General features: G+C 37.8%; 1 protein-coding gene across 2 annotated transcripts in view; it reads left to right on the plus strand.

The window, feature by feature from the left end:
* tp73 (tumor protein p73) overlaps positions 1 to 12,426 on the plus strand; it is a 47,488-nt gene that overhangs the window by 27,790 nt on the left and 7,272 nt on the right. For both annotated transcript variants that reach the window (XM_010875682.4, XM_010875683.4), the window contains 2 exons: positions 11,012 to 11,198; positions 11,673 to 11,788. In XM_010875682.4, the coding sequence (XP_010873984.2) occupies positions 11,012 to 11,198; positions 11,673 to 11,788 (303 nt within the window). The remainder of the gene's footprint in view (positions 1 to 11,011; positions 11,199 to 11,672; positions 11,789 to 12,426) is intronic.

Raw genomic sequence — 12,426 nt, forward strand, 5'->3', positions numbered from 1 at the left:
ATCTGTACATTAAACATATCTTGTCAGTTTTTTCCCTCAAACTCTAAAAACTATTTCCAATTAAACGTGACATCATAGGATATTATGATATGGTATAATGTGACGCAAAATTGTTATGCAAGGAAAAATCGAAAAGAGTTTGCTAGTGTTGATTATTAGAATGCCGCAGTTTACAGAAAATAAACATGCAAATTCCTGTGAGATGGTAAGGTATAGAAAGGTGAATCTTGGCGGAGATGTTAATGGCACTGGTCTACACCGTCCAATGCAGACCCATGCCAATTGGCCACATGGTGGCGCTATAATAAGCAATGTGCTGGTACATTTTCATAAGCTGATGCTCCTTACCCTGTGTGACAGATCAACCATACCATGACATTGAAAAGGCCATGTTTTTAAACTTAACCATTTGACATAGGGTGGAAAAATATTTAGTGAATGCTCAGGTATGTAAGTCTAGCTAACCTACAAAGTATAGTTTGGTTTGGCCTAGAGGTGGTGCTGTTGTACCAGAAAAATATTGCCTTGGTGGTGGCAAGGTGGGTATACTGCTAAAATTTGGAAATGCTGCTTGCAGCTTTTTTTGTTGTTGTTTAACAAACCAACCCCACATTTTAGAAAAGGTCTCCCTATTAGGGGTAATTCAAAGAACTTATAGAGGTTTCCTGAAAGTTCTAATGTGAACAATACCTATGTAAGTAATCCTGTAATAACCTTTTTAGACTATAGTTCCTCCAACTTTCATTTTCAGACCTAATAAAACTTAATAAAACGGTGGCTATATTAGCTGTTTTCCAAAACTAACAATCATTTAATTTTATATAATGCAAATTTCAAAATGTCATGGTTAAATCAAATGAATCAACTCCAAACTTTGTAACTTAGCTAATGAAATCTATTTAGCCATAAACCAAATCTCTAATCATGCCCCATTAACCTGGTTGTGGCTAAAGTTTGCTAGTTTAGCTAGTATGCTATGTTTGTGGCTGTGAAAAGCAGTTCATGGATTATAGTTTATCCATGCCCATGAATAGATTTTATAGAGAAACCATCTAACATTAAGTTTGGTGCATAAAGGCATATTTTACTCAGAGCTTAATTCAGGAACAACCATACACATTCATACAAATACACCATGCAGTTCCTGTATTTCATTATTCAACTTCTGTTCAGAATTTCACCAAAGAATCTGTTTTATCATATTTTGTTGAAACAATAGATGATTACATAGTTCTAAGTCTCTAGGATTCTCCCAAACATCAATTAGAGCTCATCAAATCCCCCGGGGGGAGTTCACATAGAACACCATAGAATTTCCACTGCTTAAGCAGAGACGCATTTCTTTCTTTGCCATGAGCGTCGAGAAAGATTTGAGAAAGTGTTGTTGATGCTCGACTATGATTAATAGAAGGAGAGATATAGCACAGGAGGACTGCTTGTGTTAACATATTTAGACAGTTAACTGTCTTTGTGGTTGGCAAGCCAGAGCATGTCCACAAGGATGACAGTATGGCAATTATCACTCGGTCTCCACAAGCTTGTCTCGACCTGTACCTCTGGTCCACTGGACGGGCTGACTGCATAGAGATCTGTCTCTCCTCCTCAACACTCACCATCTCCTAGTCTGCAGTCTGCACCTCCTCATCTTCGTCCTCAACCTCCTCTTACTCCTCTTCCCCTATACTCACAATCTCCCAGTCTGCAGTCAGCACAATGTCCTCGTCATTCTCAACATCCTTAGGCGTCTTCTTTCTTCATCTGGATATAATCCCACTTTCTCTTCCCTACTTTGATCATTACTCGTTTTCAATCTTTCTCTATCAATACTTAAATCATGACTGGATTCACAGATCCATCCAGTATCCATCCATCCAAGGTTTCCTTCATAAATCTGGTAGATTTTCCTAACATGTTAACTTCAGAGCAAGTTGTCCTGAGGCAACAAACCAACTGAATCCCAAGTCACAGTACCAACACTACCAAGCTTGACAAATTATTATGTTCTTACTGTGGATTGTGTTTGTTTTAATCAGACATAACAAAACCTATGTTGTTCAAAATGTCAACACAAGTTGTTCAAAATGCCTGTCAAGACCGCTGGAAGAATGTTGTATGGACAGATGAGTGACAAGTGACATTTTTTGGACGGCCCCATTATGTCTTGCAAAACAAAAACGAATTGGTCAAGGATTGTGTGGTATTGTGATGTTTTGAGGGTAAAATCATTCATATTCAGTAAAAAGGGTAATCCTGTCTATTTTGTCATCACAAATATATTTGCATTATTTAGCACTGTATATCACAGGAGGGTGTGTTTTTGCGTGGATTACCACTATAAACCATAGACAAATAGCGTTATTGACCCATCCTATACTTGTGTTTGTGGCCAAAGCATATAATAGAGATTTTTTGTTTTTCAAAACTCCCAAGAGATATTGGTTTTGACAAATGCCAATGAGTGATATCATGACCTGACATGTATATTGATTGGACAATTATATGCCCACACCATTTCGATTTTTGGGGTAAACCCATACTATTACAATGCAGAAAGGTACTTCTTAAAGTCTGTAGTGAAAAAAAAAATTTGAAAAGAAAATTCTTGTACTCATTGTTAGTGACATTTCTTAATTCAGCCAAAATTAAGAATCTGTAAAAACAGAAGACAAGAAATTCCAATCACAAATACATTTGTGCAACACTTGTTACCTTAATTTAGTAATTGTTTCTGGTGGAATATAGATGTAGAATAATGCAAACATTTAAAGAAAATTAGAAAGAGAGCAAATCTTTTTGTCTATATGATGATCACTGCGTCCATTCTAAGATGTCAGACTTGAAAATATGTTCAGCCATTTTACCACAGTGAGCTCATTGCCCAAATAGCTCAAAGATGTGGATAAATAAGAGTTAACTCAGGCTGCTTACCATTAAAAATGTTTTACGGTTCCTGTCTAAGTTGGCGTTCCATTTCTCGTATGGGCATGATTTTCCATGTGAGCTGACTGTTCTCTCTTATTACCTGGCATGCTCACATTAGAGGTAACAGCTGACTGTTCTCTCTTATTACCTGGCATGCTCACATTAGGGGTAACAGCAGGCTGTGGTTTATTTTGTACACCCTCACCTCTCACCCCTAAATATTTTATTATAACACTTTCAGATCTCTTATTTCCCCCAGTGGGGACCACAGAGGAGCCAAAATTAAATAAATACATTGCCTACATTTTTTTTTTGTTCTGGCTCTGTAACTGTCACATTGTGTCATAATTCCACAGGTCTTGTCTTTCTTTTATTCTTAAAAATGTATATATAGGATTTATAGTTTGGAAATATACATTAAGGTAATATTTGTCCCAAATGCCACAAGAGGGTGTCAGTCATGACTGCTTTTTCATTAGCTGGTAATGTTATTTCAGTTGTCAACATTTACAACATGATATTTATATGGTATGCAAATTAGCTGTTAAATATGAATGTGTATCTCACAGCCTTTTAATCTTTAATGAATTTCCTAAAAAACCTGATAAATCTTTAAGGGCTGATTGACTCCTTTGCTCACGTTAATAAACACATTTTCCTTTTCTTGAAATGAAACTCAGATTGGCTTGACTAATTTGAAGTGAACTTATTTAGTCACCTGCTGCTTGTGTTGGCTGGCTTTACAGCAAATTCGTAATTTGTTATTAGTTTTATAGTATCAGAGATATTAACACAAGGCTCCCGCAAATGCCAATCTAAATACCTTTGACCAGACTATCACCGGCATTACTCTTGTACGCCTGCTCATAGCTTGAAATGTAAGTCCCTGGTTGATTGAGGATTGGGCTAAATGGAGATATTGAATCAAATGTATTTCTAGATTTAAATAAATTATATAAATTGTAATAACCATTACAAATATTATGTTAAATTCTACCCCACAATCTGAATACATTTGAGGGGTATAAATTCCAGAATTTGAGTTATTGATACAGTTACAGTTACCAATACAGTGACCACACCTGAGAAATCCCCAGAACAAGATCATTATCAGTTTTTCCAACTGGGTGAGTTTAAAATATCAGAACAATGGCCATTTGACCTCATAAACCTTGCATTCCACACCAACACAGGGAGATTATGATGCAAGATTGTCTACTTCTCTCAAGTATGTAGAGTCCAAGAGGTCAAATAGTCCCACACAGTAGCTTCTGTCTTGTCAGTGGTTGGTAATCAGGGAAGTGGAGAGATCTTGCAGCACTCAGCTGGGATAGCTTGTCCTGGAGGATTTCTCGGATTATGTATGGGCTCCTTACGGTTGATGAATGGGACTGAGAATTTACCATTTGCCTGTCTTCCGTAGTCCACAAACACAGCCCAAACAAAATCTAACTAATTTATTGTCATGAGAATTCCGTAAAATATGCTGTATTACAAGTTCATTGGGCTAGCTTGAATATGTTTCATACAGTTGGTTTGTCTTTGGCCTACCAGTCATACAATAGTATAAGGGCCTGATCTATGTGTAATCCATGTGATGTCCTCTTTCACATTATATTGTGTTAGAGAAAAGACAAGTCCACTTGAGTCCTCCAAGTCTAGTTTATTTTCACTCTGACCTCATGAATATCAAACATGGACTGATACTATTTTTCTTTTGTAAATCAAAGATAGACTTGATAACAGACTAAGGAAGCATGGCATCTGGTCAAAACACTCAAACGTTTTCTATGTCTACTAACAACATCTAGCCAAAATAGGCTATAAAAGCTTAATTAAAACTTCAAGAACATATCTTTATCCCCCTTAAATACTATTAATTCAATTGGAGAAATACACACATAGTTCATTTTGTTTATAAGTTAACTTATCAATGTTGTATGTTTTATGAATTGATCAAAACTGTGTTCTGTTGTTCCTCCTGTTTGATCCATTGTAGAGTTGTCACCCATTTGCTTGTTCTGCCTTAATGCTGAAAGAAAGAAGAATGAGCTTGTCTCCAATCTTTCCTGGTGCCTTTTCCCCTTCAGCTCCTGGCTCAACATTGACAAGTGTGCAGAAGTGGAGAGAGACCACTGGTGGACAGACAAAGGAGAGACGAGATAGAAACTAGTTTAAAATCTAGTTGAAACACATCTGTTCAGCTGGTGCAGCGGCTTAGGTAGAGGTGGGTGTGTCTGCAATATAAACCATAGTCTATGACTGTAGGTGTGTGATGTTAGCGCCTAATCGGTCCTAATCTGTCCATCAGGTTGACCTTACTGTGCCATCTTGATATTTTAATTCCCTCTCACCATGAAAACATCCTATGCTGACATCCAAGTTCCATAGTGACTTTATTACTGCACACACACACACAACTTTTTTGCTGTTAGCTACACTATATTAGCTAGCTTGCCTTATATTTTGATAGGTTGCTACCCTACCGAAATATTGCTTGTTTCACTATTATATTAGACAGCTAACATACTAAGATAAACAGCTAACAAATGGGAAGTGTAATTAAGTCAGTGAAACTGGTCAACAAAGTGCATTGATGAAAATCACCATTCCATTGTGTTCCCCTAAATGAAGCATAGGCTGGATTCATTAACACTATACGGGTCAATCACCCACAAACTCCACAAAAAAACTGCCCAAACATTATTTTCCTATATTTTAGACCGGTAATACGTCATCCAGAGTAGGCTCTCATCTCCACGCCCCGTTGAGGGGGAAAACAAACCTGCATCCCATGTAGACTACAACAGCGTAAACAAGACAAACCGGCCGGCTTAAATTAATAACGCTTGTTATGCCAAAGATATGCTGTGTAGTTGGTTGGTTGTCCCTCTTGCCATTCCATTCTGCACCTATTACTTTTGTTGTAATGCTGTACTGCTGTCAATGTCACCTAATCAACGTATTAGCTGCATTACCTGTGTTAAAAACAGGCCGGGCAAACGTAGCTTTAGCTAGGTCAGTTGTCAGAGCACGTTGCTATTGCTAGCTTGCATACTATTTGTAGAGCAGGAATGAAAAGTAAACTATTGCACTGGTAATTTGCTTACCTGGAGACTCAGTAAGGTAGGAATAGTTGTCCAGGTAGGAGTGGGGTTATTACACCAGTTTGATGCTGGGAGACTGAATGTATATGATTTAAAATAATCTTTTGTACAGTATGTATCTTGCGTGTTCTATGGCTGGAATAGTAGACAAATATTGACTTGACATAATATATTTGGGGTCATTTATAAACTGATTTAATTCTGGTGGTTCTCTAATAGTGTTATTTTGTACTGCTATTTTACTTGAATGTCTATGGCAAGTCTATGGCATATCGTCTATGGCATATCGTCTATGGCATATCGTCTATGGCATATCGTCTATGGCATATCGTCTATGGCAACGTTCCTGGAGGTGCTGATCTGATGTAGGGGTGTTGCGATATACTGGTATTGATGATAACCGTGATATTAAAACATTTTAATATTGATATCATGTTAATAATACACATGATAATATCGTATTCACTAGGCGAAACACAAGTTGTATTTTTCCAAAAACCCCTCTTGGTTTTTCAAAACCTTATTCATGTCACTTATAGACAAACAATGCATGTGCATAAACAAGCAGACTGGACCTATGCCCGACCTATGGCGTTGAAATCAACTCATTAACCCCTGGGAGAGATCCGCAAAGACGCGCCGTTTTTGTAGCCTATTTACATGAAAAAAAGGACCTTGTATTTTTCTGCTCTCGGTTTTTCCATAGCTTATTCATGGACAAACGATGCATGTGCTTAAACTGTGAGTCTGGACCTATACACTAACGTTTGAATTAACGCCTTTTCGTAGCCTATTCACTATGCTTTTTTTTTGTTGTATTTTAAAAATATATAACTTACGCTGTTAGGCCTTGTGTATCTGTTGTTTAGCAGTTCATCTGGTTACCTTTTCACTATCCACTATCATTAAAAATAACCCAACTGGGTGAAAAACCTCCCAATCTGGTAACACTGCTGGATGTATACTCCTGATTGACATTTGGCCGGCAAGATTATGCAAGCAGTATTCTAGCGATGCCCATCCGAGTTCTGGACTTTTTCATTTACCAAAAAGCTTGAGCAAAGAATGCGTTCAGCGTCCCACCAACATTATTATTTTCAAAAAATGCCAGCTGAATATAATAATGACTGCGAGGTACACACATAATGGCTCCATTTGGATTGGGCCAGACCTGGTTGTCTGTCACATGTATTTTCCCTTTTATTCTGAAATGTATTTAAAAATATATTTATACATTTAACTTTATTCAAAATACATTTCAGGTTTAAAAATATATTTCCCCTTTTATTCTGAAATGTATTTGAAAATGTATACATACATTTAACTTTATTCAAAATACATTTCACGTATCAAAATGTATTTCACCTATTATTCTGAAATGTATGTCAAAATGTATAAATACATTTGAATTATTTCCAAATGTTTTTCACCAACAAACATGCTCTTTTGTATAGAAAATACATTGCAAAATGTATTTTACAGCCCATATTAAAATAAAATTTTCACATGCTGTGAAAGTAAAAAGATGAAATTTACAGAATCCTTGTGGCCCTTTTGTGTTCATGTGACCTTTGCCATTGGCTAGTGTACGTTCTAGTAATATTGGCAACCATTTCCCATCAAGTTTTCTAACTGGATTACATGTCATGTATTTTTTTTAACATGAAATAGGAGATTAGAATGGTGGATCTGACAAAAAATGCTACCATTCAGGTTTATTTTATTATTAGTTGATTAATATTGTGTAGACATTCTTGCTAATTCATAATACAGAAATGTATTATGATAAAACATTTTGTAATATAAATGAAAATGAATCATTAGCTTGCGTCACGCTTTTACTATCCCTATTCCCAGCAAATTTGTATTTTGAAGAGTACATGCATAGTTAGCATACTACATAAAACAATTTATGGTCCCAGTCCAAAATGTCGTTCATATAAGACTTGTTATATTTGATCACTTTACAGCAGGACTGAATATACAAACAAAACTTCCCAAATCACTTTTAGTTGTTGAAATACTGTACTAGCGACCTTTGTAACCTCACAACTTGCCTCTCCAGTTTCTCTTTGGAGCAGTGGGTAGAGCAACCAACAGGGAGCAAAAAATCTGTGTATTTAGCCATTCATTTTAATATTGTTTATAAATAATGTTTTTATAAATATATTTAAGTAGTTAATTTCAAACATTTTGACATATTTTTTTTCAAGATCTCGCGATACATGGCCCCATCCATCCTCCCCTCAATACAGTGCAGTCGTCCTGTCCCCTTTGCAGAAAAGCATCCCCAAAGAATGATGTTTCCACCTCCATGCTTCACGGTTGGGATGGTGTTCTAGGGTTGTACTCATCCTTCTTCTTCCTCCAAACACGGCGAGTGGAGTTTGGATCAAAAAGCTCTATTTTTGTCTCATCAGACCACATGACCTTCTCCCATTCTTCCTCTGGATCATCCAGATGGTCATTGGCAAACTGGACATGCGCTGGCTTGAGCAGGGGGGCATTGCGTGCGCTGCAGGATTTTAATCCATGACGACGTAGTGTGTTACTAATGGTTTTCTTTGAGAGTGTGGTCCCAGCTCTCTTCAGGTCATTGACCAGGTCCTGCCGTGTATTTCTGGGCTGATCCCTCACCTTCCTCATGATCATTGATGCCCCACAAGGTGAGATCTTGCATGGACTGAGGGACATTGACCGTCATCTTGAACTTCTTCCATTTTCTAATAATTGTGCCAACAGTTGTTGCTTTTTCACCAAGCTGCTTGCCTATTGTCCTGTAGCCCATCCCAGCCTTGTGCAGGTCTACAATTGTATCCCTGATGTCCTTACACAGCTCTCTGGTCTTGGCCATTGCGGAGAGGTTGGAATCTGTTTGATTGAGTGTGTGGACAGGTGTATTTTATACAGGTAATTAGTTCAAACAGGTGCAGTTAATACAGGTAATGAGTGGAGAACAGGAGGGCTTCTTAAAGAAAAACAAACACGTCTGTGAGAGCCGGAATTCTTACTGGTTGGTAGGTGTTCAAATATGTCATGCAATAAAATGCAAATTAATAATAAAAAAATCATACAATGTGATTTTCTGGATTTTTGTTTTAGATTCCGTCTCGCACAGTTGAAGTGTACCTATGATAAAAGTTACAGACCTCTACATGCTTTGTAAGTAGGAAAACCTACAAAATCGGCAGTGTATCGAATACTTGTTCTCCCCACTGTACATCTTACATTTGTGGGAACATTATAGTGTAGTTACAGTACGGTACATGTATTGTAGCTTAATATTTAAGCCTTGTCAAAAAAAACATCTTTTAAAACTGGATTTGGAAATGCTGTTTGTTAAAATGCTGTAGTTTTCCAATATCAGAGAACAATGACTTTTGGACTGAATCCTCAGAATCAGTAATTGCTACTCTAGAGGGAAAAAACCCCAGCTAAGCATTTTTTTAAAATTATTTATTCAAGGTATGTCTGATTTGTTGGAACTTGCAGTCTAAGGATGGGAATAGGTGATTTCACGAACAACAATTTAGCTGAGGCTTTACGCACATGCCTTAAGCCTATGATATGGCAGGGGTGGGCGGGGAGAGGGTTTGCACTGAGGTGGAGTGGGGCAGGGTTGCAGGAGGCTTAGTAACGGTATCCCAACCTGGAACTGACTTTCCCTCCTTTATCCCACGCATCTGTCGGATGCGCCCTCATCCTATTGGGAATTTTTACATTAAACAGCCGAATCCCACAGAACAAAAGACAGTAGTCTACTAAGATTATTCATTATTCATCCCCACCCGTCAATGATATAGTGTTACTGTAACACCATGTCAGTATAACTCAAATTCTTGAAAATGAAAGGAATCTTCTAAATAGTAAAATGACTGAAATGGTCAGTCCACTTTCTGTATGGATGCTGAAGTCAGCGTGTACTACACATTGTTATCACTCCAACTTTAGATCACAATGTTGCACCTGCATTGACATTCATTGGTGCAAGTCCACACAAAACTAAAAGCTCTTTACAGGAAGGTTTTATTTCAATGTCCTCAGGTAGATTTGGGGCATTTCTTTATAGTGTTGAGACGTGTTGAAGCTTGTCCAGTAAAACACCCCCCCTTGGTTTGGATGCATCTCAACCTCCATGGCAGTAGTGTGACTGCCAGCATTGGTAATAACTGATATGCCTGTCAAACAATACAAAGGTCTGTTTTCACTTGCATGATGTGCCTATGTTAGATATCCAAATATTTGAAGTGAATGACTTCCCAGGAAGTCCAGCTGAATGGAAATCTGCAGTTAATTGTGAGTCATTGACTGTCTATAATGACGTTTTAGTTGAGTATATGCAATGTAGTCGATGCTTTCATTAGTAGATCTGCATTAATTTAGTATGTGTATAGTATGAAATCATTATTTGAATAATAAGAAATCATTTTGATAAATTACTTTAATTTGATTGTATTATGTTTGTACTGTAAGCTCTACTGGATTCTTGTTTCAGTCTTACCGCTTCACATTTACATACGAACACTGGCAAACAATCGATTTGTCTATATATTTATAACACGAGGGAGACAATTTTACTCCATTCAAAACACTCAATTTGTTTTACAGTAGCACTACTTTGATATTATAACTGTGGTCATTACAGTCTGTCTTGTGTATCATTTTATTTCTCTATAAATTAAATGTCACATTCTCACCTTTACAAACATATGAATCGTCCCTCAAGCAACACCACAAGACCATTCTAATGACTCATTGGGCCATTATAAAGCCTTTTTAGGAAGGCTTTCATGCAGTGTAAAAAGTCATAATTCATTTATATTCTGACCAGAATAACTATGAAACTATATATATCTGGATAGGAGATTTGGTAAGAAAATAAAATGTATATTTATATTCTAATTGAGGGTCTTTCAGTTCACCCAAAATAACAGCCCACCATTCACGGGTCCAATGTATCTGCCCTCGACTGTTCCCACCAGTATTCCCCACTGCTGAAGAAGCTCTACTGTCAAATTGCCAAGACTTGTCCAATCCAAATCAAGCTGTCCTCAGTGCCCCCTCATGGCAGCATTATCCGTGCCATGCCCATCTACAAGAAGGCAGAACACGTCACAGAGGTGGTCAAACGATGCCCCAACCATGAGTTGGGACGGGACTTTAACGACGGTAAGCCATCATTGATGGTCATATCTGTTCATGTCTCATATCTGTTCATGTCTCATATCTGTTCATGTCCCATATCTGTTCATGTCTCATATCTGTTCATGTCCCATATCTGTTCATGTCCCATATCTGTTCATGTCCCATATCTGTTCATGTCTCATATCTGTTCGTGTCCCATATCTGTTCGTGTCCCATATCTGTTTGTGTCCCATATCTGTTTGTGTCCCATATCTGTTCGTGTCCCATATCTGTTCGTGTACCATATCTGTTCGTGTCCCATATCTGTTCGTGTCCCATATCTGTTCGTGTCCCATATCTGTTTGTGTCCCATATCTGTTTGTGTACCATATCTGTTTGTGTCCCATATCTGTTTGTGTCCCATATCTGTTTGTGTACCATATCTGTTTGTGTCCCATATCTGTTCATGTCCCATATCTGTCCCATATGTGATTCATTGATTATTTGACCATTGTTCAGGTCAGACAGCCCCAGCCAGTCACCTGATCAGAGTGGAGGGGAACAACCTGTCCCAGTATGTAGATGACCCTGTCACGGGCAGGCAGAGCGTCATGTTGCCCTATGAGAACCCCCAGGTAAGAAGTTTCCCTCAGCTTGGACCCTGAAATAACATCCATATTCACACAATACGATACAATGTGCAGCAACTACTGGGTTTTATCCAAATCAGACACAGCCACCAACTCTACCATAGAGTAGGATATATGCCTCTATTGGGCAAAAGGTTGTTTTATCATGGACATTTTGGGCTTTCACTATTTCAGTGTAGTCAACTGAATGGGACTTCCAGCTTTATTCTGATTCACTGGCTGACGCCCCCTGTTGACTTGAGTTAGTGTGATATGACTCATGACCCAGATGAACTTAGTTATAAGCTGCATGTGTTGTAATAGGAGATATATAGGATACATCCTCCATCCTGGAGCAGAGATGGTGACTATAATAATTATTATTAACTGGTTATCCTGATAAAGTATACCTATTTAGAAGTTCATATTTTAGTTGCACATGCTTTTTGTTGTTAAAATAGTCACCACACCTGAATTTGAATGTGTGATACTGCCATCTAATGGTAATAAAAGACAGAGCAGTAAAATTCCATCTGATGCGTTAGGGCTGGTTTCACTCTAGCAGAACCTGGCCTCATCAAGGTTGAGTCCTTTAGTTCCTTTGTGTTGTTGTTATATGAGGTGGTAAGATGTGTGAGTTATCA

The sequence above is a fragment of the Esox lucius genome, chromosome 12 (genome assembly GCF_011004845.1).
Source record: "Esox lucius isolate fEsoLuc1 chromosome 12, fEsoLuc1.pri, whole genome shotgun sequence".
In the NCBI taxonomy this organism is placed as follows: Eukaryota; Metazoa; Chordata; class Actinopteri; order Esociformes; family Esocidae; genus Esox; species Esox lucius.